The sequence below is a fragment of the Leptodactylus fuscus genome, chromosome 5 (genome assembly GCF_031893055.1).
Source record: "Leptodactylus fuscus isolate aLepFus1 chromosome 5, aLepFus1.hap2, whole genome shotgun sequence".
NCBI classification, from domain to species: Eukaryota; Metazoa; Chordata; class Amphibia; order Anura; family Leptodactylidae; genus Leptodactylus; species Leptodactylus fuscus.
In genome coordinates, this window is record NC_134269.1 from 175607551 (window position 1) to 175634180 (window position 26630).

A 26630-nucleotide genomic window follows, 5' to 3' on the forward strand; every position below is an offset into this window, starting at 1 on the left:
TGGAAAAAAATATTACATAAATAAAACCTATATATTTGTATCTATTTTTTGGTCAAACCGCTCCCGCCAGAGATGTATAAAATGGACGTCATTTCAGACAACTATTTCAGTATAGATAAATGTGAACCTAACCTTACAGTACTACCATATATCAGTATCCTGCACAAGTAATTCTGGGATCCCACCAGGGCTCAGGTTACCACTACAGTACCATCGCTGCTTCGTCTGCCATTTGGGCATCCGTTCCACATAGTACGTTTCCCTCCCTGAAACAATGGTTTAACAAACACCCATGGCAAGGAAAAATTACTTTATGTATATATAAAAAAAGTTATTTGCTTCTTTAAATAAAGTGTTTCATTTTCCTTTTGGAGATAGGAGGAAGGCTCGTCTCTGGGGGTTACTCACATGGCCGGTACATTGTGTTCTAGAACTGACTCATACAGAGTTAAGCAAGTGCAAAGGATTCTGGATGCGTGAATGTAAATGAGCAGAGAAAGTTACTTGTAGGGCAAAGTTATTAATCATGTCTTGGTGTATATATGGCTTCAATTAAGATTGTTGATAAAATTTGAATTATGAAAAGATACCTTAGGATATGTCCTGAAACTGATTATATTCTTACTCAAAGTACCAAGATTTTTTAAATTAAGCTTGTAACCCCGCTGTTGCTGGAGTGAGGAATTCTGCGGAGAGAGACTATAATAATCTCAAAAACCTTATCTGCCAGGAGAAACAATCTGGTTCTAATGCACTGGGGACACTATTTGACCTTTTTAGTCACATTTGGTTGTTCAAGCAAACAAAATCTATATTTCCATGCAAAGCATAGGAACGGAAAGAGGAAATTTAAATTAATCTGTAAAAAGGAAAGCTACGGTGTTTGCTGCTTGTTCCCATAATTTATTTTGCTGGCGCTGTAAGCACATAGCCTACTAATTAATCATACAACAAAGAGGTCCTTGATACCAAACACATTCACACACATCCTTAGCAAGTTGTGCTCGGCCACTCCGCAGCAGCTTATATCTCATGATACAATCTAATGATTTAGGATTTCCAGGTCTCTGTAATGTTCTTCTGAGGTTGGAACAATGCTGAGCTCAAACTGCTATTACTATTTATACACTGCCTTTCTAATACAACTATATCGCACAGCTATTTTTATCACTACGTATCTACAACTTTATTGTATATCACATAGAATGATATGAAAAGTGCAAAGGAATGAAACGTGGTCGTGTTCAAACATTCAAATAGGCGTCTATCCTCACTCGGCATACGGCACTATACATATTACACATCTGAACTATTATCCCATGAGACATTACAGGGAGTCTGTCACCAGAACCCAGCATATCGACCCCACCCTTCAGATAGATAGGTTAGGGTCACCTGATTCAAACACTGTTTTCTTACATTCTGAATCAGTTCCTCCCTTGCCAAGATATCACTGTTTTTACTCCAAAGAGGTAGCACCAACACCCTCTATGCTTCTAATATCTCAATTTCATATTGACAAAGACAGTGATTACTTGGCAAACAATTCACAAGAAGAAAATACCAACTGATTCAGGCGACCCTAACCTATCTTCAGGGCTGGGTTGATATGCTGTCTTGCAGTGACAGACTCCCTTTAAACTAGTTCTTGGCGAATAATTAATAAATGTTGACTGGTTAATATTAGTCAAGCAAAAGACCGCACATTCAGCCTCAATATCAATATCAAATCAATATTTCTGCTCTTACTGTCCTTTAAGAGAATGCTGTTTCCACCATCTAATAGATCTGTCCCTGATATATCCATTGCAGTTTCAGGCCTTACTATAACTCCTAGGCAGCATGCCTGCTACCTTGGGGTTGTATTTGACTCAGACCTTTCCTTCACCCCCCATATCCAATCACTCGCATGCTCATGTCATCTCCACCTCAAAACCATCTCCACCTCAAAACCATCTCCAGAATACGCCCTTTTCTTACCAGAGATACATTAAAGTCACTTATTGTTACTCTGATTCACTCTCACAACTCCTTACTAATCGGTCTTCCCCTTACTAAACTCTCCCCTCTACAATCTATTCTGAATGCAGTGGCCAGGCTCATCTATCAGTCTAGACGGTACCGCAATGCCTCTGGTCTGTGCGAGTCACTACATTGGCTGCCTATTCATTACAGAATACAATATAAACTTACCACCCTCATCCACAAGGCTCTCCATAATGCTGCACCTCCCTACATTTCCTCCTTCATCTCTGTCTATCGCCCAACCCGTGCTACTTAGATCCTCTATTGTCAGAACCTCCCACAATCGTATAAAAGACTTCTCCCGAGTTGCACCACTTTGCTGGAATGCGCTACTCTGGGAAAATCAGATTAACTCCAAAATTCTACAGCTTCCAGTGCAAACTAAAGACACATCTTTTTAGACAGGCCTATCACAATTCTTAATGTAAACCCTTCTGTACCGTTATCAGAATCCATAAAACAAACCCTCCTCTGTTCACGCTCCCACATTACCCCACACAATAAGATGCCATTTGAGACTAACGTGCAGATGGTGCCTGGACATATAAAGTTAACAGACACGACTGGTGACAGTTTTATGTTTGTGTAATAACAGTAACCTCTATTACAAAATTCTCTGACCACTGTATAAGCAATGCTACCTCCAATGCCGTCGCTGCTACCTCTTGTGTCACTCCCTCTATCTCATAGATTGTAAGCTCTTGCGAGCAGGGCCCTCAGTCCCATTGTGTGAAGTGACCATTTCTTTGTAATGTATCTTTTTGCCTTTACTTGAACTTTTCAAATTGTACAGCGCTGCCGAATATGCTGGGCTATATAAATAATATGTATTGTTATTATTATTATTATTATTATTAATAATAATAATACAAAGATTAGTACAATATGTTTTTTAACTCCCAGAAATACTTCAATACCAAGCATAATACATGCTAATAATGAACATTGGAACCCTCTGGGAACAGCTGATTTTTATGGGTCTGTTCTTCACTAAGCTCAGCAACATCTGATTTTGCCAGGGAAACTATGTCCAGCCAGACCAATGTGATATCATGATGATGTTATTCAGATGAATAGTTAGCCATGTAATATGTGGAAGGCTTAAGTCCATCACAGTGAGACCATCCCTAGCAGAGCTCTCAGAGGGAACAGCTTAGCAAGGAACTCCCGTCTAAGACATCCATTTGCCCTAATAGGATATATGGACAGCTGTGGTCTTCATAAAGCAAACCTGTCACCATGATCTGCAATCACATCTGCAGGCTGCCATCTAGTTATGTGGGCAGTTTGAGTGTCTCTCTATATGCAGCGTAGTCTCATACTGAGAGCTATCAGTGCTTATTAGTACCACCCCCATGACTAGATGTTATATTGAATCTCTTTCCACTATAATAGACATATATATAAATTTGCTTTATACTGAAATGTTTTAATCCCTTACATGTTGCTATTAGTACCAGATTCTATTATACTACATTGGCATTCAGCTTAAGAACAATGGTCAAACACTACTTTTATTCATTCGAACTCACATGCTGAAAAGCCTTTGGCCAAAGTTCTTCATTACAAGATATGATCATTGTCAAAAGCAATGCCCCATTAAGGTCTGCCGCAACTGCTGTAATACAAATCCTGTTGACCTACTATAGAAGCAGATAATAACTGTGCACTATACACTGGTCTTTACATGTGGAAAGGAATTTACAATGCTACAGTTGGCAGGTTTATTGTAACACAAAATTGATGCCATTCAGTATAAACATGGCATGTCTCTGAATTTCACTAACCATTTATTTACTTGTACTCAATTTGTATTCTGCAGTTGATAAATAAAGGCTCCCTTGATGGAACAAAACACAACAGCGATATGTTGTATGAGAATAAAGCAATATGTGCCTCTTTCGATGCCCGTCGTTTGCCTACCAATGGTGCAGTGCTCCCCATTCCAGCCCTCTCTGCATTCACATTTTCCATCTTTGCAAGTTCCATGTTCAGTGCAGCGAGGGTGGCAAACACGTTGGTCACATGCCACCCCAGTCCACCCTTCTTCACAACGACATGCTCCACCAACACAAACACCATGAGTGCCGCAGTCCACGGAGCATACCTCTGTAATAAACAAGGACAACAAATAAAAATACAACAATGCTGCTTCCAAAGAAATGCTTCTAGGTGATATTCCAGGATCAGAATACTGGTGGCATACCATAAGGATAGACCATCAATATCAAGTCAGTGGGGTCTTGGCATAAAATAAGTATAGACCATCAATATCACATCAATGGTGGTCAATTTCCTCTGATCACATCGCACTGTGGCTTCTTATTTTCCATCTATCCTCAAGCCGACAGTTTAGAGTCAGACCACCGCTGGTTTGATATTAATGGTCTATCCCAATGATAGGCTATTACCATTCTGTCCAGACTGCGATACTGAGCTCCACTTCCTTTTCTGTGGGCCAATGACTTTGTATCCATTGGTTCACATGGCCATACTTTAGCTCAGTCTCATTCAAATGAATGGGGCTAAACTGCAATACAAAGCACAAACACCATGTATGATGCTGTGCTTGGTAAGTAGTAAAGAGGCCCCAACATTCAATATCATAGTTCTGAACAACTCATTTAAAAGGAATCTGTCAGTTCGACTTTGGACACTAGAGCACCCATCGGTCCATGTTCTTCAGTACACCTCAGCTCCAGCACATGCACAACGAAGTTGGGGGTGTATGTCTCCAACGCCACTAAACAGTGGGGGCACCAAAGTTGAGTCTCAAGAGATTCTAGGTAAGTATAAAGGGTTTATTTCTTTTAATGTGGTCCCGGACAGTGTTGCAACAGGTTTGCAATGGACACAATGTCATCATCCATATCGTCCTAATAGTGATTGCAGGCAAATAAACTCCTATACCCGGTGTCACATCCAAGAAGTGTATACTCGCTCTGTTCTAATAACAGTAACAATGGATATAGCTGGGTATGGTGACCAAACAGAAATATCAGAGCACTTTATAGAGACCTAGAGCTTGACGCCCACTGCCAGATAGACAGATACATTGAGACAGACAGACATCTATCTGTATTCAGATATAACACTTCACTGTCTATCAACTCTAGTAATGTAAGAAGCTGCTTTAAAAATATCTTATACGTGGATATTTGGACTGAAATCCAAATGTTAGTTTTAAGCTTTTTATCTGTTTGTAAAGCTGCAGAAAGCGAGGCAGGAAAATGATTGCGAGTCCAAATAAACAAGGCAAAGCCCTCATTGGTGGTAAAATACAATTAGGTGCTCATTGCCTGTTTTCTCGCTCAGCGCTTCACCTCTCCTCTGCTGTAAAGTGATGATTGAGCTTTGTCTTATGCATCATTCATAATCCATTATACTACACATTGGATATGCTTTCAGTTATTCGCGGAATTATGTTCACATTACTATTTAAAGGGGAGGGAAATGCTGAAGAGCTTTAATTTGAGATTGCACCAGTGTGTCACCAGGCAGTCACATCCATATATACATCAAGTGACTCAAATAGTTTTACATATATATTAATGCAGGGGACTTTGTAGGGTATTCAGTGATAAGAGGCGAATGCTATGAAGAAATGCGCAGCTGAAAATCTGAATGGATGTTTGTGGATTCAAGCAGAAACTGCAGCCTCTATGGAGCGGATGAGGGTTTAGTTCTTCAAGTGCATTGCAAAGTTATCCATCTACCTGCAGGGGAGCTACTTGCTGAGGATTCTTGCAGGTCAACTTTATCAGTCAGCATCCTGCAGTAGGTTATAAAACAGTTTTTATGTCTTCCGTTTGTGCTAATGTCACATATGACTGCCTCAATGAGCCAGTATTCTAGCGCATAGGCACACAAGGAGAACAATATTGTGCTGGATTACAATGAATGAAAGTCTGTTTAGTATCCATAAAGAACAGGAGTATTATGGGAAATTTACCAGAATGTGTCAGAACTCCATACTAAATTGTGCCTATAAAGTGCAGTGAAAGCCATTTGGCCACTCTTTACTCCTATGCTATCTTGCAGTGGCTAACCTGCTGTGACCACTCTGTGTTTAGCCGACCACTAACTTGTCATTTATTATGTTAAATCTCCATTCATTTTGGGCTCGGTATTGATGGTCGTGGCCCTAGTCAGTGACTAACAGCCTTGTCTGCATGAGTGTACGCTCACAGATAGCTGTCAATCACTAATTAGGACACCCCACTGAATTTCCAAGCAGAAAATGGTCAGAGATTTCAATGAATAGAGCACAACTTATACTGAAACTCTCAAAAACGATATAACTATCTGCTCCGTTCATCCGCTCTTTAACACACTGGTTTTCGACAGGTTCCCTTTCAGAGTATTTTTTATTTATTTGGTTTTCTACACCAGAGCATAGCTTGATAGGTCTGACCACTTGGTCCATGGCTCATATTTCTAGGACTGCTGTATGCTCCATTGTTTCAGACAGGTTTGCCTTCATTGGTCTCTAATGCACCTTTAACTTATCTGCGGTGCGCTTGTAATTGCTTTACAGAAGGTTAAATGTTTCTTACTTTGTATGTCAACCTGACATACAAATCAATAAGAAATACATATATAGTAGTTTTATGGAGACCAAAGATAAACATACAGGAAGTACAGGAGTACAGGAAGCAACCAACTCAGTTACATCCCGGACTGCTGTCCAAATGCTTTGGAACATTAAAGGGAGTCTATCGCTGCCCCCAGCTGTTTTAAACTGTTCCCATAGTGCTATAAATGCTGTTAGCAAAAGCCATATCTTTCTTATGTTTCAGAGCCCCATGGATGTGGAGGGAGAAAATGAGGATCTTGAAGCACAGGGAGAGTTTTCTTCTATTACTGAGCTGCTGAATCATTGCTAAACACCGCCCATCCTGCATTCAGTTTGTCATCCTGGGTAATGTCAGTTGATCCAGTGTGAGTTGATCCTCACAGTGCCCAGGGGGAGGAGCTGAATGCAGGATGGGTGTGTTTAGTGATGATGCAGCTGTGCTCGGTAATAAAAGAAAGCTCCCCCCGAAGCTCCAAGATCCTCATTTGAATAAAGAATAAAAGTGTTTTTTTCTACACTTCCCTGGGGCTCTGAAACATAAGAAAGGTATGGTTTTTATTCTGCTAATAGCACCTACAGCACAATTGGAGAGGTTTAAGGTAGCTGGGGGAGTTATAGATTCCCTTTAATGAATTTATAGATAAAACATTTAGAAAGGCAGATGCTATAAGTGTACAGTAGTGAAAAGATAAGTGCAAGGATGTGGAAACATTACAACGTCAATGCAAGCTTGTCCTATATATAGTGATTCAAAGTGGTAAAATGGAAGTTTAATTTTTAATCATCAGTTAATCCTTTGCTTATTTATGACACATGCGTGATGTACTCGTGCAATAAGTGTGAAATATTTTTCTTACCAACAGAGCAATCAGGACCCATCCAGTTAGGATCACAGCTACACAGACCTGTGTCAGTGAGGTAGGTGCCATGTCCACTGCATTGATCTGGACATTGAGTCCTTGGTAATTCACAGTTCTGACCACCCCAGCCAGGACTGCAGAGACATTCTTTATTCACACAAACTCCATGGTTGGAGCATGTTGGGTCAATACAATCCACTAAAATGGCAGACAAAGAATGGATTACATCAAAAATGCAAAAAAAAAAAAAAAACACAATCAAACACAATGGATCTGCAACCACAATTATCTTCACATAAAATATACAAGTACTTTGTGTATCTCATCTTGTGCAGAATTTGAGTTATATTATTTTCGTCTTATTCATGTCTAAACATAGCCTAAAATTCCTGTGTCTGACAATGAAGTGGAGCTAAAAATGCTGTCTGACCAGCAAAATTTGGAAAGCGACTAAATATAAAACCGTACAAAAATAGCAAACCACATAGAAATGTAATAAATGTAAAGTTATTCAACTTTTTGTGTTGATTTGAATTATGCAATATATATTCTTCTACAATGGTATGATTTTCTACAGTTCTTGTTTCTTTTTAGTTTGTTCATGTTAACAGAAAATCTGTTACTATATTTTAACCCTGACAACTGCTAAAATGGCTGGATAGGTGAAAAGATGCGGCTCTGAATATGTAATTGTTATATCGTCACTCACTGGTGTGCCTCTGAATTCAGCCCCCAAAAGGTCCTTACACTGGAATACTTCCTCTCGATTATGTTTGTAAGCTTGGCAGTCCAAGGTAGAGCAGTCTTTATCATGTAGCACGTTGACCCTTTGTAGGTCGACTACAGAAGAATGCCGATGAGAACCGAGAGAACAATTACATATACATAATCAGTCTTCCCCTATCCTGGCATTACAATGGCTTGTGGGAGTAAAGCATAGTGTCACGTTCTTTTTATACAGGAAGAATGCATCTCATAAGGTCATTATACATTTTTTCTCTCTTAGTGTCTAAGTGGGCTGATATGTCCGTTTTGGCCTTATATAAAATCAGAAATTGAATTTCCCTAGATTATTCTTTAAAGGGTACCTCCAGTTATAAAATAACTTTTCATAGATGAGTAGCACAAGTGAATATAAAAAAAAATTGTAATGTATCTTATTAAAGGAAAATACTTAATTCTCCATTTATCAAGCTGAGTTAATTCTAATAGAAGTCTATGGAAAGGCTGATAGAAAAGACACATGTAAACTGTTACACTGGTTTTAAGCACTAATATACTTAGTTGAATAGGGTATGTTCACACAAAGGAATTTGGCCAGGCAGAAATAATCTGTAAATTGAATTTTATGCTGATTCTGAAAATCTGCTCCAAAACCTGCCTCCTGTTTATTTAAATGGGAGTTACCGACAGAATTTGTCTGAAGAACAAGCAGAATGGAAATATCAGCTTCTGCCTCCCATTGGGGGAGGCTCATGCCAAGAATTTGAAGCTGATTTTGAGGCAGAATGCTCAGCTCCATGTTCAGTCTACTATATCTAGTAAGGCAATGGTTTACCACGGTACAGAATTAGGCAATATATCAATTACTAGTGATCAGCGACCTTTTCCTCCTCCTCCTCCCCATTCCTTATCCTTCCTTGTAAGAGGCTAGAAATGGTTATGGGTGTTGTTGAGGATAAGAGTCTCAGTGAAAGGAAGGAGGAAACAGCCTAATTCATGGAGAAGGAAAGCATATTTTATAATAAGATATATTATAAATTTTCTTGTGCTGTTCACTTATGAGACATTGTGCAATACCTGGCGGTAATCTTTAAGATACTGATACTAGATTATTTTTTTTCACCACCAACATGGCCCATTCTTAATTCCGGTCACTGACATGCTCGCCAGCTATCTTCGCAAGCACGATTTGTTTTTTTTATGACAGAATGTAAATTTTAAACCTTCATCTATTAAAAATCATGGTAGAACAGAATGGTCACAGGAGGCTCTTGAAATTTTATGTCACTGTCACCACAATGTAGAACGATAAAATTAATATGTTTAAATGGTACGGTGGTAGAATTAAGTGAGAATCAGAATTATTACTGCATAGCCTTCAGCAAGGAATAAAGTGCAGCTATTAACAAGTACTTAAAGGGTTTCTGGACTTCTTTATATTTCAGGATATGGAATTTCCACCCAGTGGTTACAGGAACAGACCAATGTAGGTATATAGAGTAGCAATGTGAGCAATACACACTGTACAACCCCACTGAACCGTAAATTACATTTATGACGTTAAATGTCATTGAAAAATGACTCGACCACAAGACTGGCAAATACAACAGTACTAAGTTAACCTAATTTGTCAATTTCAGTTAGGTCCCTGCCGCAACAGAGTGCAAAATCTGACAAATGTTCCATTTCATTTTCCATTGCAAATTTGTTAATAGAGCAACAGTGTTTATGCGGCAGAATATATGGATCCTATTGATTTCCATGCCACTTTCATTTCAGGTGAATTGTTTGGACGACATAGTATGATGAATATCCCAACTAAAAAGCTTAAGTTGAATAAAAAATCCCGCTGACTCAGAGCTCCGGCTTCCATTCTGTACCGTGATAAGGGCACGTGAATGACACGGCTTCATTAGTTTTTGAGGAGCGATCAATACGATCAGCTGCATAATATTATAGTAATGTGTAAAATTGGGTTTAGTCAAACATAAGAATGGCTGTCACAAGTAGGTGTGAAAGGTGGCGTGGACATCGATTTAACCTTTTATTGGAAGTCACCGGGATTTGCGCAGGATGCTCAGTGCTATTGGAAATGGCGGCTTTTCTATACAATGTTGTGACTGAAGAGCTGTGGCCTGGATCCAGGCTTTCACTTAATACAGGACACTTCATAAGAAGTCATTCATCATCCTATACTATAATCATTTGGAGTATCTTTGGCAGCAGGTTCTAGTGCATTTAGATGAGTGATGTCTGCATGCTTTGTAGTCCTGCTCTCATTGATATATAATGTATTTAAATGCTCTGGTAACATAAGGTTATTTTACCATTTACCATATGTCTGATAGAAAAAATGCTAGTTATGCTCGTCCAACCTTTACTTTACTATGCTAATATAAAGTGTTTGCCTATATTCGTTGACAAGTTGATGGTAATGTCTGCACAAAAATGACCACGCAGCTGCCCACTTTTCTGCTGCGTTATACCTACTATAGGATTTACCTTCTTCACAATTGTCCCCTTTGAATCCTGCTGAGCATACACAGTTTCCATCTATGCAAGAGCCATGGGTGCTGCAGGTGGGGTCTATGCATTGGCTGCTGGGTACATCACATTCTGCTCCTTTCCAGCCGCTGTAGCAGATGCACGTGCCCTTGGAGTACTGCCCATTGCCACTGCACAAAACTGGACATGCCGCTGTAAATACAGAGAGAGAAAGCGAATATTAATGCTTGCATGTGCACACAGGATTTGCAATATAAGTTAATCAAGCAATACACTTGTGGTTTCAGATAGGCTACGTATTGATTCATCTCAATGCGCTGTGACCTCTTTATAAATATATTTAATTTGTGTAATATAAAATCCAATACTGTTTGATTTTGGCAACGATACCCGGGCTATGTATTGAACAGATGCTGTAAAGCTGCATGAATGACAATCGCCAGCACACAACTGTTTCTGCGATAGCTCATGTACAACATAATACTTTATTTCCAAAGGAAAATGAAAAAGAGATAAGTCTCCTCGCCGATAAAGGGAACAAAGTTTTATTACAGCAGAGGAAAGGCGATGCAGAATGTAAACTAACATCAAAACGGGGACCGTATTCCTGGGTTTAAAAGGTCAATGATAAAACAACAGCTTGAAATCATGTCTGCCATGCCCCGCCGCATATACAGTATATATATATAGCTTACTATACATAGCGGACACTACTACAAAGCAGTCAGTAGATTTTACAAGGTAACAAAGCAGAATGTCACTACTGAGTTACCGCTAACCTAAGCCATGTATGCTGTGTGGAGCTTGTGGCCTATTTTCATAAACAATATATATATATATATATATATATATATATATATATATATATATATATATATATATATATATATATATATAAGGTCATAAGACTGCATACATGGATGTAGGTTAGCTCTGTGTAACATCATTAAATGTGTCATGTATAAATGAATGAATAGATGTACACATCTATATATTCATAATACATAAACGCATACATGCATACATCCTCCCATGGTCTATTGAGTACCCCCACAGGGCTCCCCCGCACACAGCCCTCGAGCTTTACCTTTACTATATTTACAGGGGCTGTCTCATGATCACAAATAATCTCCATATACCGGACATGAGTGGCAAAATATTAACTAATCGCTCCCACTTTCTAAAGCTGAACCTGCCGCAATCAGCTTTGATGTATGAAGGCAGTTGATCTTTTAAGAGACATGTGAGTTGCATGGGTCGAATGTAATCTACTGAAAATCTCAAGTGTATAGGGACAGGACAACTATCTCCCTACAAACAGGAAATTGATAGGTTTGTGCCCCCGGTGAAGAGCTATTGATGCCGTTACCGTAGCTCTTCAGTGTCAGAAGGGAGTTTCTGACAGTCTGTGAGGAACGCCCCTGCTGACAATAGAGTCCATAGCACTGTACTCTCAGAGGGGTGTTCCTTACTGCCCACAGATGACACTGAGCGGTGAGGAACCCACCCCCAGTACTAGTCTATGGGCGAGTACTGTCAGGAGGCAGGGGGATACTGTCATGGCTGGGCGGTAAGGAACACCCCTCTGACAATACAGCACCATGGACTCTACTGTCAGGAGGGGTGTTCCTCACAGACTGTCAGAAACGCCCTCCTGACAGTGAAGAGCTACGGTAATAGCACATAGCTCTTCACCGGGGGCACATAACAGGAAAGCTGATTTCAGTGCACTGTCGGCTTTCTAATGGTATATAAAACCCCTGGTGCTGAGGACCTGAAAGGTCCTCTTTAAATCCACTCCTGACTTTGTCTCAAAACCCGCAGAAAGATCTGCAACGTGGAGCCTTAGCCTAATGGAGCTATTTGGGTAGGCAACTGCTACATTGCTTAAGATTCCCATTATATGTCTCTTAGTTCTTTACTTTTCCTCTGACTTTTTGTTTGCGATGCATAACTTTGGTCTTTGCACATTTCCTTTCTACGATAAGATTCCCCTTAGGTTATGATAACTTTTATTTGGCACTACAGGAGAGCACAGTGCAGATGATTTTATGGTTTACATTTTGGAAACCACACAGATCTAATCTACATGTCGAATCGATCTGCATGGTTTTTTCAGGTTTGATATACACACTGTTGGATGTAAATACTAGCATTAAATTGATTCTAATTGAATTTCACAATGCACTCAATGAACACATACGGTTTTAAAGCTCTCACTGCATAAACCTTAAAAAGACTCATTGTAGATATCTTAATGATCCCGAGAACATAAAGTCCAGGCAATCGTGTAAAGGACTCCTTCAGAACCTCTCAGTAGGTCTAGGGACATATTTACACCTTATCAAATTGAAGGCTTTCTTTAAAAACATTTATCTATCTATTACAGGCCAGGATTATCCTAATAACATAACTTCTATAGTAATGGTGTCTCCTGGGGCACTGGATGAGACCCACAGACTGACTTTGAAGTGAAGCCTTCTACTTATTGGACACCATTAAAAAAATAATAGGATTTTCGAATATCTATACAAATATGTCAGAAAATAAGATACATAATGTCAAAATTTTCTACCATATAAACAATGCGTGGTCTTAAATGAATGCACCTTAAATCCATCTTAAATGGTGCACTTTCATGATATGACTTATATTAATATGATACTTTAGATCACCCTATTATTTTAGTATATTATTACTGTCGCTACTAATGCAGTTATATTCAGATATTTCACATGGAAGGAAAATGTTTCTCGCCTACTTCTTACAGCCGTGATGCTTGAGTCAGTCTAGGTATACTAACATTCCTCTACCCAAGGCTACGACTACATGAGTGATATGGATGGCAATTGTGTTAGACAGAGTTGTTGCATTGGGTCCTGTTAACAAGGCTGCCATTCTGAAGCATTGGATTTGAGACTAACCAAGGAGAGGTGAACAATTTCTGTGTATTTACTACAATGGAAAACCTTGTTAGTTTTGTACTTACATTCCAGTTATTTATATAAAATGGGACCCTTGGATGAAATAGATGGATTTCTATACCATATTTCAGGAGGATATTTCTCAAATAATATATTTTTTCCCCTCGGTGCCAATATTTCTGATTGTTGTTTTTTAGCTTTCAACAGGACAAATATATATTAGTATTACGCTGAGTCTGAATTTGCTTCCATTTCATTATTTGATAAAATACTACAAGTAAAACCTTTAGCAGCGCTTTCTATTTGTTTAACACAGCAAATGTTTCAAGGGTAATTTAGCAGGTCTGCGGAAAGAGTCACTTTATTTATCAAGAGTTTGCTGCTGCTCTTGTACTACACTGTGTATTGTGCCTGGGAGTGAAATGTTCCTCATTTGTCATATCCAGAGATGTTTTTACTGCCTAAACATACTACAAACTACTATGTAATAAAAAGTGGACAGAAGTTGGAGAAGCACTATCCGATCGCATGGAATCTTTCATCTCAGGACATTCAATCCACTAGAGATACAGTAACGTTGTACCTCTAGTGATACAGGAACAATCTTTCTAAGTTAGTACATAAGCTTCAATCAATGCTACATCTATTGTGAAGATCCTACCGGGGTTCTACACTCATGTCAATGTTCTCATCAGCTTTATAGTGGTTGTACAGCCAAGGGTGTTTTTTTTTTTTTTTACAAAATTGCTAAGAATAAAATAATACAAGTAATCTTGATGCATTACTGGTCACCCACCACTTTTGTTCTACCAGTCTCTGGTCTTTCTGATCTAGAGATGATATCCTGACTCATATAGGTGACTACTGCAGCCTAACCCAAACATCACTGGGGTCACCACTGAGGCTACTGATAGACTATACTGCTCATATGTCCATGTTAGAGCATCATCACTGGAGACCAGAATGCAGAGACTGCCAGGGGACCAGGAAGAGGAGGAATGGGAGCAAGAGTGATTATTACATCTTTCATTATTTTATAGCATTCTAGGTTCTAGTGTTTAATATTTTACACAGCCAAACAACTCAACTCTTCATAGAAGTCAAATGGCCAAGATAGGAGTCCGCTAGTAGGAAACGGACAACAAAATGAATGCATAAATATATATGAAGAGCTAGGAGACAATGAGAGATGAGAGTTGGTGCCATTTAATATACCGTATGTTACAATAATCTACAAATGTAGAACTGGTTTCATTAAATATTATTCATCAAAAGTAACAAGTCCGTGATTGAGTTAAAAAACAATAAAATATTGATATATTGACTCCAGTTGTATAGTAATATAAAGTAATTTGGCAATTCTGTAGTGGCTGATAATATTTATGGCCTGTATTTCTGAGGCTCGGTACATTGCAATAATTGTGATATGGCCACACTTTTTTTAAAAAAATAATTCCTTAGTGTTTATGTGTAAGAAATTAGACAGTATAAAGAGTCTCTACAAGTCAGTAAAACAAAAATATGGAAAAAAATCGATAAGGTTTGAGCACCACTAATGTAAATAAATGGTGGTTTGATCAGTAAAGCGTTTGAGTATTCACCCTTTACTGGTCACGCCACCATTTATTTACATTAGCAGCGCTCAAGTGTTACCGTTTTTTTTTCCGTATTTATGCTGTTCTTTACCACTGTCTGTCCAGACAGGTGGACACGGTGCTGAGCTGCAGCTTACATTTACTACCCCAAAGGATCCAATACGGACATTGTTGTGCAGCAGAGGTGCCAAGGTGGTTTATTTTTCACCTTCCCTTTCTACGTACGGGTCAGTAGACATTCCATATAAGAAGCCATATTCTTTCCCTTACCGAAATTTCCTTTACAAAGGTGTAGTATTGGTTCATAGCAGTGGCGTATTATGGATCCATACAACTTAGGACCTTATTAGATTAGTGTACATGTTTATCTATACATATAAAATTATCCAAAAGTTCCATTTTTATAGGCAATATTGGTATATGACTTATCCTCTGTTGCCGTACCCCTCCCCTACTCATACATGTATCAGAACATCAGGCCGTTCTGTAGTTTGTAGAATTCTAAAATCGCCTTGTTCATTCCCTAAACAAACTCACAAGAGCACTATTTCCAGAGCATCCTATTCTGATGAAAGTAAGAGATTCATCCAAGAATTTCAGAGGACAAAAAACTCATCAGGTGTGTCAAATCCCTGACATTCACAAACCATGAGGGGAAAGCCACACACGCTGACTTAAGCACTAAAGTATGGATGCTTTAATTAATCCGGGGTGAATTTAATTGCTTCAGTTAAGTGGAAATCGGGTTAAAAATGATGCAGTGCATGCTGAGGTGTGTTAAAAACATGACATATGAGTTGAAGAAATCGATAAATTAAAAGTGCACAGATGTTTTAATTAAACCCAGGGAAGTTAAACACGATCGCTGGAGACTTTTAAGCCTATGATTAATTCAATTAATTTACAATACCTGGAGTGAGAGGATGCCTCTGTTTAGAGTTATGAAAGTTTTTTCTTAGTATTATTTGGAGTGTATAGATATGGGGATTTTTTTTTTTTTGACAAATACCAAAATGATTTTCTAAACGTAATTAAGAATTAAGCATCACGCGAGGATCCTACCGCCTCCTAAACATCTATCCAAAAGACTTGGCACTGATACATTCGCTCTTATTAATTCTTGGGTCAAAAGCCTGGAGCTCACAAAGAAAATGAACAACGGCTGACCAGTCGCCAATAAGGAGGACAAGATATTACTGTGTACGTTGTCATTTAATATAAATGAAAGTGAATAGAATTAATTGATTAGAAATACTGACGAGAATCCTAAATATTAATTCAATGTAAATAATCTAAATATAGTATAAAAAAATTATTCAAATAATGATCCAATGATGTAATACATAATATGAATTAGATTTAATAAAAATATATGTATAATACAAATTAAAATATGACCATAAATTAAGAAGAATACATTTTAGTAATATTTATTAAAAAAATTTTATTTTACAGTGTAGCCACACATAAAATAAAATTGACACATAAATAAAGCTATTTTATATAAAGGAACAATTATAAAAAATAAAAAATCCCTGCGATTGTTTTCATAGGTGTTGTTCAGTTTTTAAATATTAATGCTAGGAAAGATCGCCATTATCAGATTGGGGGGAATCTGAGTCCTGACCCCCATGATCAGTTGATAACAGCTGACACTGATGCAGGAACTACAACGCGTATACAGTTGAGCTCACCAGTGGGAATACCACCACCAATTTCATAAACACTATTTATCCTAAAGACAGCTTATTAGAATTTAAAGGACAGACAACCCCTTTAATATCTTCATTTAACTTGATAATATTTTGGCTCATATTGCACTTATAAAGTTAAAAATATTTAACTATATAGTACTAAATCTGAAATTTTCTCCCTCTTCATCCTCACACACCCGTCTTTTGCTGCAGAAGGAGCTTCCCCCCCCCACTCTGTCTTCAATAAAACAAGCAGAATGTTATGCCCTACAACTTAAAGACCTGCCCCAACAACCATCCAAAATTTGGTAATGGAATAGAGATCAGCTGAATTTATTCCTGTTTACAAATGTATTACAAGAGTACACAGAAAATAGTCCAGGATGACAAACAGTGTGGGCTATGATATTGGTCTCCACTTCCTATTCTCAGGTTAGTGACACCTTGTCCTTTAGTTTCTTGACTATGCTTCCATTCAAATGAGTGGGGCTGAGCTGGAATAACAAGCACAGCCACTATACAATGTACAATGCTGTGCTTGGTAAGTAGTGAAGAGGCCACAGTGGTCACTATTATAGTGCTGGATTAACCCTTTAATCATTCATTCTCTCATAAACAATAATAATCATCTATATAAGATTCCCTGTCATTTACACTGGGTCTTTTATATGAATAAAGTGGTAGTGGCTATGCATGACCATCACCCTATTCACTTGTATGGGACTGGCAGGCATAGTCAAATCCATGGAAGTGAATAGAGCAGTGGTCACATAAGGACTCATTCAAACATATGCTTTTTATATTCCAAGCCCTTGAACACATTACTTTTACTTCTATGTACAGCTCGGTATGAAGTTGTGTAGACAAGATGTCACTTTTAGGTCAGGATTAAAAGAAAAAATAAATAAAAGCAAGGTTTTCTTTCGGCACCCCTCTGTAAGAGAATGAGATTAGTAGCCTAGAGAACCTGAATATAGTTGAAGCAGAGAACTGACATCACTTCAGCCAGTACTATAGGAGGACACCGCTGAGCACCTACTTTATATTAATACCACATTGTTGCGGTTTTATAAAGATGCATGTCTCCCAATGACAGTATTCCCACCTAGGCCTTTGTAGCAAGTGTGTGTAATGTAAGGACAAGTCAATAGGCTTCAGATTAGCTCCTTTGAATTTTGTCACTTTATCAATCTATTTACAGATGCCCTTTTCATGTGAAAGTAGGTCTTGGCATTGCTTGTTTTATTTTCTGTACTTATGATTTTTTATTGCTTAAAAAATGTCAAATTTCTTTGCGAAAGGCTGCAAAACCCGACTTGTTTACCAATTAATAGTCTCTATTTTTCTACTTCCCATCACGTTAGATTTTGTTATGAGGGAAAATTGCATCAAACTCAATAGGGAGTGAGAGTGGCAAAATCACAAGAAATCAAGCACCCACCAAGCTACTGTTGTGAGAAAAAGCCAGCTCTCAGCATCACTGTTTGCTCTTAAGCCCTCAAGCCTTTAGGTACACACAGCTGCCATTTGCTTCAAACCTCTGAAAGAACATGACGGAACATACCAAACAATTTTGTGCAAAATAAATTCTAAATTATTTCCTTGCTTGGGAGTTTCTGCATTGACTATGTATGGAAGTGGTCGGAATTTAACTTGTACACTGGTTGGGGCATATATTGTATTGTCAAACTATTACGATTAGGCCTTATATATATCTTTATATATGGAGGGCATTAGACTAAAAAAAAGGCTAATCTTTATATTGGGTGTACTCACTTCTTAGAAGCAGAGAATATGGCTGTCATACTCTTAAACTAAGGCCTCACGTAGCGTGGCACTGCCAAAAAACGCTGCAGTGGAAATACCTGGCATTTTTTCCCCCAGCTTTTTTAACCCCTACAGAAAACGCCAGAGTTTCCGTAGGTATAATTGACATTCTGTGACTTTTTACAACGTGGGGCACCAGCCTTACAGAGGATCTTTCACCACCCCAAGCATGTGCAGTTTTCTGCACTATGTTACAGGCGTAGCTGCACAGACACTGGGGCACTTTGAATTATCTCTGCAGCCCCCTCGTTGTGGAGCTCTGAGCCCCGTTAATTCTGGCGCCCTGTATGTTAATTAAGCCGCTCAGTGTCAGAAGGGTGTTTCTGACACTGAAGAGAGTAGCTACGTCAGTCTGACACTGTTCAATTAGCAGAGGACAGTGTGGGAGCTGCTTCAGCAGCCTGACCTTGGGAGTTTTCATGAGATCACGCAGCCTTCTCTTCACAGGACTGCATAGAAGACCTGGAGAAGCGATCCAGGCAGAGTAATGAAGCAGATGACATCGCTACAGATGAGTAAAGAAACCCCTAAGCAATGAGCATAAGTGCCTTGTAGACCCTATACAATGAGCATTAACCCCTAATTGCCCCTATACAATGAGCATTAACCCCTAATTGCCCCTATACAACGAGCATTAACCCCTAGTAGCCTCTATACAGTGAACATTAGCCCCTAGGCAATGAGCATTAACCCTTGATAGCCCTAGGCAATGAGCAGTAGCAATGAGCATTAACACCTAATAAGCCCTAGGCAATGAGCAGTAGCCCCTAGCAACGAGCATTAGCCCCTAGGCAATAAGCATGAACCCTTGATAGCCCCTAGGAAACGAGCAGTAGCCTGCCTAAGAACGGCACAGGCTTGGGGTGGTGAAAGGTCCTCTTTAAGAAAAATAGAATAGAATTTGTATTGTGAGAAATTGGAGTCCTTCATGAAAGGTAAACTTAGAAGACACATTTGTTGCTGGAAATAATGGCCAACTCCAGTAGTCTATAAAGACTATATAACAACAATCCAGGTAACCAATAAACATAAAATATTAAAGATTAAAGATATAAAAATGTTTGCGCCTTATTGAAATGGCTGCTTAAAATTGCAGTATTGATCTAGTCATCAGCTTTTATATTCAGATTAGAACAGTCTAGAAGTTTTTGGGTAAATCCATTGAGTGTGAACAATGAAGGTCATCCCCTCCTCTGCTATCTAATGGGTTTTTTCTCTTGTAATGAGAACCATGTTATTGAATTGCACATAACATTTTCTCCTTTAATGTGATGACATTGATTCATGGTTATACCCCATCATAATTCACATAATGATATCAATCACCCAAAGTCATGTGCTGTCATGCTCGGGGTACAATTATTGTGTGTCTCAACCATTTAGATAAGATGGATATGTGTGATCTATAGCACATATTATATCACTATTTGCAAGTATGAAGACAATGGATGCTTCCTTCCCATCGTCTCTCATTTGGTTATTTCCATGTTAAATAATGACTTCTGGAGTCTCTGCCCTTGTCCGCTGATACTGGGCTCTGTTGCTTTATCTTCTATAATTCATAAGTTGGAAAGGTAAATGTATGGTGTATTGTGAGCCTAGGGCACACACTTCTACTTTCATGGTACATTATACAAGTAAATGTGTCTGGCGAGGAGGACACAAACACTAAATGAATATTAATTGTTTGTCCTTGTCCGAGTTCTTTCATTAAAGGTCTATGTTATATCAGGAACAGAAATGGAGAGCTCACTGCTAAATGTTGAGGTGAAAACAAATGAAAGAACAATATCAGAAAAAGTGATGCTTTTAGATTAAGTTGTATTACATACAAGTTTCAGATATGGGGCAACACGGTGGCTCAGCGGTTAGCACTGCAGCCTTGCAGTGCTGGAGTCCTGGGTTTGAATCCCACCAGGAACAACATCTGCAAGGAGTTTGTATGTTCTCCCCGTGTTTGTGTTGATTTCCTCCCACACTACAAAGACATACTGATAGGAAAAAATATATATAATATAAATTGTGAGCCCTATATGGGGGGCTTACAATCTACATAAAAAAAAAAAAAAAAAAAAAAAAAACAAGTTCCAAATATAGCTCCAATAGACTCCTACAGTGTCCAACTATACAAAGCAATACAAAGGCTTACTGCTCAGATTCCATATTAATTCCTTATATTAAAAACGATGAGGAACATGTTCCATCACAACCAGAACGTATTACATAGGTATTCTTATCTAGGAGTATTTCTGCTAGGGGAGAATATGATCTGTAATGTTTTGCCATATGAAGGCACTGCTTCATAGTACAAAACAGAATTTCTCAGAAATTCAGTGTGCCTCCATATAGGTTCTACTACTATAGAGAATGAATGAAGCAGCAGGGTGTATGTTCGATCTGCCCCATCAGGGCAAAGGAATCCGATCCTCATTTTCGGGATCAATCCCTAGTGGTTGGACTCACCATTTATGAAGTCAATAGGAGATAACTTCAAAACTTGGCAAACACTATAGATATAAAAGCTGACCCCTTTTATATGCAGAACAGCCAGGAGTGGATTTAGCAGAATGTAGAAGTATAAGTGATTCCTTTATATTTACGTGACTTTTAAAGCCAATCCTAGTTTTGGTTCAACATAATCTGCACCATTTTTCTGCCTGATAAAGTGAGGGGTTTTAGGCAGAGGCCTCATATTGCGACATGCAGCTCTTTTTGTTGTAGATTTTGCTGGGGGTTTTTTTAGCCAAAGTCAGGAGGCTACAAAAGGAGTGGGAAACATCTAAGAAGTTCTTATACTTCTCCCTTCTGCTCAGTCCTTACCTGGCTTTGAATCAAAAAAATTGCAGCAAAATCTGCAACAAAAAAAGCTACTTTTACTTTAGCTTTATTTAGGATTTGTCACTACTTTGTGGTCAGTGGGGGTTTGATCACTGGGTCTCCCACTGATGTTGACATTTGAGAGGCTACTGCACTGATTTAGATGTGTGTCCTTTAGGCCAGGGCCCCACAGGATGTGAACACCGCGATTTGCCCGTGATTGAAACACCGCGAGAAAAATTTTACAGTCAGGGCAAAGTGGATGGGATTCTAGTGAATCCCATGCCCACTTAGTGGTAAAAACCGCAGTGCGAACACGTCACAAATTCCAAAATCGCGTGTTTTTGGAAATCCCAGCATGTCAATTATATATACCGAAATGCCGGTGGTTTCCTCATAGTTATAATTGTAACAAAGTCCGCAGAGGAAACCTAGTATGACAAGTTTAGCATACAGGATCTAGAGTTCCCTGTATGGAGCTCTAACCCATCAGACAATTTTGGGATTAACTGGAATGCTGAATACAAGCCAGACTGTCTCATTTAGCATCCAGTTCCCTTTTACCTGGGCACTAATTTCCAAAGACTTTTCTAGCTACCAACTGGTTCTAAGTCCATACTGACACCCATGGATGTCCATCTGTCATTCAAGCATCCTGTAGTGTGTGACATCAGACTTTTCTTCAGAGTTTATCTCCTTAATCTGTATATGTTTGTTTCTTGAGCGTGGAGGTTTAGTCATTCTCTATACAATCGTCCATATAGCTGTCACTTTGCAGAGCAGTATTGTATTTCATAAACACAGACTGTTTCATGCATCATGAATCACCTTTATAAAGCCTAACACCCGTCACCACATCCATAAAAGGGCCAGGCCTTCCTCTTCTAAAATTCTAAGTGTGATTCTTGATTGCATTGGATTGATACTAATAAAAACATTGCCAGGGTTTGTAATAAAGAAAAAGTAATGACACAAAGATAACAAAACTTCAAAGGCAAAGTACTTGAATAATGACAGTTATTATAGCAGGTCAAAAAGCCGCTTCTGATAGAACTTAATGTAAATTGCTCCAAGGGAAAAAAAAGAGGCAATTTTAGTGTGAGATATTAACCCAAACAGATTGCTTATTATAATGCATAATCAATAAAACTTAACGGCTAAGTGCTGCTCTCGACGCAACTATCAGGATGCTTCTGTATCTTTTCTTCCTTGTATTTCCAGATGAACTGTTGCATAATGTAACAATTTATTTCACAGGAAACAGTATTTCACATAGGCCTGTCACATAAAATTACACGCCACGGGGTGGACAGACAAAAGACCTCGTTAGCCTGATGGTCAAAGAATCAGCCATTTTAGTAACGCCAGCTTGTATATACCACAGTATTTTCCTAACACGCTGTATGGTGGTTGGCGCCTTCAGCAATTAAGACTTTGCTGTCTTGAAAGGAGAAATTACACTTGATGGAAGCACTCCGCTATTCCAAGTGCCACATGCTGATTAACTTGGTCATGACCTAGAAAAAGACCAAGTGCTTTTAAGGGGTATTCCAATTAAAATAAAATCGTCTATGTCATGCAATTCCCAAGTGTAGCATCCCTTTTGTTTTAGCCATTAGTAGCGCTGTCGGCAAGCGAGACGCCTTAAATACACTCACCGGCCACTTTATGAGGTACACCATGCTAGTAACGGGTTGGACCCCCTTTTGCCTTCAGAACTGCCTCAATTCTTCGTGGCATAGATTCAACAAGGTGCTGGAAGCATTCCTCAGAGATTTTGGTCCATATTGACATGATGGCATCACACAGTTGCCGCAGATTTGTCGGCTGCACATCCATGATGCGAATTTCCCGTTCCACCACATCCCAAAGATGCTCTATTGGATTGAGATCTGGTGACTGTGGAGACCATTGGAGTACAGTGAACTCATTGTCATGTTCAAGAAACCATTCTGAGATGATTCCAGCTTTATGACATGGCGCATTATCCTGCTGAAAGTAGTCATCAGATGTTGGGTACATTGTGGTCATAAAGGGATGAAAATGGTCAACAACAATACTCAGGTAGGCTTTGGCGTTGCAACGATGCTCAATTGGTACCAGGCAACGTTTTTCCAATCTTTAATTGTCCAATTTCGATGAGCTTGTGCAAATTGTAGCCTCAGTTTCCTGTTCTTAGCTGAAAGGAGTGGCACCCGGTGTGGTCTTCTGCTGCTGTAGCCCATCTGCCTCAAAGTTCGACGTACTGTGCGTTCAGAGATGCTCTTCTGGCTACCTTGGTTGTAACGGGTGGCTATTTGAGTCACTGTTGCCTTTCTATCAGCTCGAACCAGTCTGGCCATTCTCCTCTGACCTCTGGCATCAACAACGCATTTCCGCCCACAGAACTGCCGCTCACTGGATGTTTTTTCTTTTTCGGACCATTCTCTGTAAACCCTAGAGATGGTTGTGCGTGAAAATCCCAGTAGATCAGCAGTTTCTGAAATACTCAGACCAGCCCTTCTGGCACCAACAACCATGCCACGTTCAAAGGCACTCAAATCACCTTTCTTCCCCATACTGATGCTCGGTTTGAACTGCAGGAGATTGTCTTGACCACATCTACATGCCTAAATGCACTGAGTTGCTGCCATGTGATTGGCTGATTAGAAATTAAGTGTTAACGAGCAGTTGGACAGGTGTACCTAATAAAGTGGCCGGTGAGTGTATATATGGTTGGGGAATTCCTCAAATTGGTAGGGCTACAACTATAGTACAGTACTTTAGCATGCTCATACGCATTGAATGATAGTTGGCTGAATTTGTGTTGAAATTGGTTGACCATTTAAGATGTATAAACCCAGAGGGCTGTGATAAGGTTTGGTTCACGTCTGTGCTTGCCACTCTGTACAGGGAGTCCATTCCCCTCTCTGCATTTTTTGCCCTTTTAGGGTGGAAACCCCAAAAAACACCTGGACCCGCGGTAACCACTTTTTTATGCGGATTAAGGGGTCCTCAAACAGACCCCTCAAATGGAAACTCATGCGCCGATGTGAATCAAGCCTTATAACTGTATTCTGTTGACTGTGGAAAGGCAATAAAAGGGAATTTTGAATGTCCTAGACAGCTTAAAGGGTTGTCCCATCTCAAGGATCCTGTCTATACTGGTAGCTTATGTAAATTGAAGACTTTTCCTAAATATATTACTTTAGAAATGCAGTTTTGTTTGCCTGCTATGTGAATGTATTCCTCCCATTGTTTACACAATGTTTCCATAACCATGGACCTGTGAGATAGGACAGGTGAGTGACATCACTGATTGCTCTGCAGGCAAGACAATTAGTTCAGCTAATTGCAGTTTGCTGATAAAGTCTGTTATCTCTCTATGTAAACACACAGATAACACTGAGTCCATTCTGTACAAGCATCTGGATATTATCTGATCTTCATAAATATTGTGATACTTCAGTGGCTTCTCCATCAAGGGGGGGGGGGAGAGAAATACAGGAAATGAGAAGAAGAGATAACAGGCAAACTGCTGAAACGTTGAGATGGAAAAACCCCTTTAAACTAGCCATAGGAACCCTTAGGTATCCATATGGGGGACACATCACAGACTGTGTATTATGATTAATTAAAGGGGTTGTCCAGTTTCACCAAACACCTGCAATTGTAGATATAAAGTACAGTTGAGTGGTGATTCAGCATAGTTCCCTTGTGTTCTGTGGGCAGTTATTCATTAGGTTTAATCCTAGTCCTAATCCTGATAACTGAGACTAATAGCACAAAAGGAACCTCTATATATGTATAATAGTCAATGTCCCACGCTCTGATCTGCGTCTATCTACTGTAGTAAACCTTACGCCAGCAAAAAAACAAACAAAAAAAACCCGTTTATTCCACAGATTTATCCTTCAGTCCATAAGAAGTGACCGTGTGATTTCCAATTTTACATGGAATTTAAGACTGATTATTTTGAGAACAAAATGTCTTTTCAGTGCCCTAAAAGGTAAATGCTCACACTTGTAGCGGCAGCGGTAAGAATAAATAAGCAATCACTAGACGGTGCTTTGTGCCCTGTTGTTATTTTTGGTTAAAATGATTTTTATTTTTTCACATAATGCATCATTGCTGCAATACAAGGCTGTTTTCTGTTTAGCAGCCTCAGCACATTATTGCCATAGCCAATGACTGGCCAATGTTGAGACGACTCAATGTCACAAAGGCTGGGAGAAAAAAGACCAGTCGAGGACTGCGTGAGAATGGCTGGAGATTGGGGCAACACGGTTGCTCAGTGATTAGCACTACAGCCTTGTAGTGGTGGAGTCCTGGGTTCCAATCCCGCCAGGAACATCTGCAAGGAGTTTGTATGTTCTTCCCGTGGGGGGAAGAGACAATGGCTGTAGATTGGCAATGACCAGCTTCACACCTTGCCTGCATTCTGTTCAGGGTTTCTGTCCTCAAATCTGCTTGAAAAATGGGGAGAGAACAGTCCTGCAAACAGGGCTTTTCTGTAACCTGGCAGACCCATTATAGTCTATGGAGTCTGTGGGTAACCGCTTTTTAAACGGATTGGGTTTCCGTTTTTCAGGTCCCCAAGCGGACCCAACTCGGAGAGCGGAAACCCGAACACAGGTATAAACCTTCATTACTATTTTGTTTTACCTTTGTTACCTGCATTAAAAAAACAAAAACAAAACATGACTAGAAAACCCCTCCAAAGCCTATGCAAAGCAGAGTATGTCATTCAGGCACAGTGTGTTAAGTCACCCCTACAATTGTGTTCATTGAGTAGGTGACAGATCTCAAAGGACATAGGAATCAGTCAAGCTCTGTGACAAATACCTCTAATACATCAGTAACCTTCACTAATCCTCAGCTGCCTTTTTGGGGAACCTGTCATGCATGCTTGCTGAGAAAATGTGGCTATAGACGTGTGTATGATTTCATTCTTCAGGTGACATGCTACAGTGAGATATCATGTGAGCCCGGCAAAGACAGACTATCTTTGTTTGTAAATAAATCAGAAGAGTTTAGCATTGTCGTCCAACAGTCGCTAATGCACAAGTAATCTTTATGTGAAAGAACATTCCTAGAAAGATTGT

General features: G+C 39.3%; 1 protein-coding gene across 6 annotated transcripts in view; it reads right to left on the reverse strand.

Moving 5' to 3' along the window:
• Positions 1–26630, reverse strand: part of TENM2 (teneurin transmembrane protein 2) — a 1311127-nt gene that overhangs the window by 151082 nt on the left and 1133415 nt on the right. For 4 of the 6 annotated variants that reach the window (XM_075274734.1, XM_075274733.1, XM_075274732.1 and 1 more), the window contains 3 exons: positions 10687–10881; positions 7459–7659; positions 3922–4134 (listed from right to left, as the gene is read on the reverse strand). In XM_075274734.1, coding sequence (XP_075130835.1) covers positions 3922–4134; positions 7459–7659; positions 10687–10881 — 609 coding nt within the window. The remainder of the gene's footprint in view (positions 1–3921; positions 4135–7458; positions 7660–10686; positions 10882–26630) is intronic. The other 2 variants (XM_075274735.1, XM_075274729.1) reach the window with 1 other exon arrangement.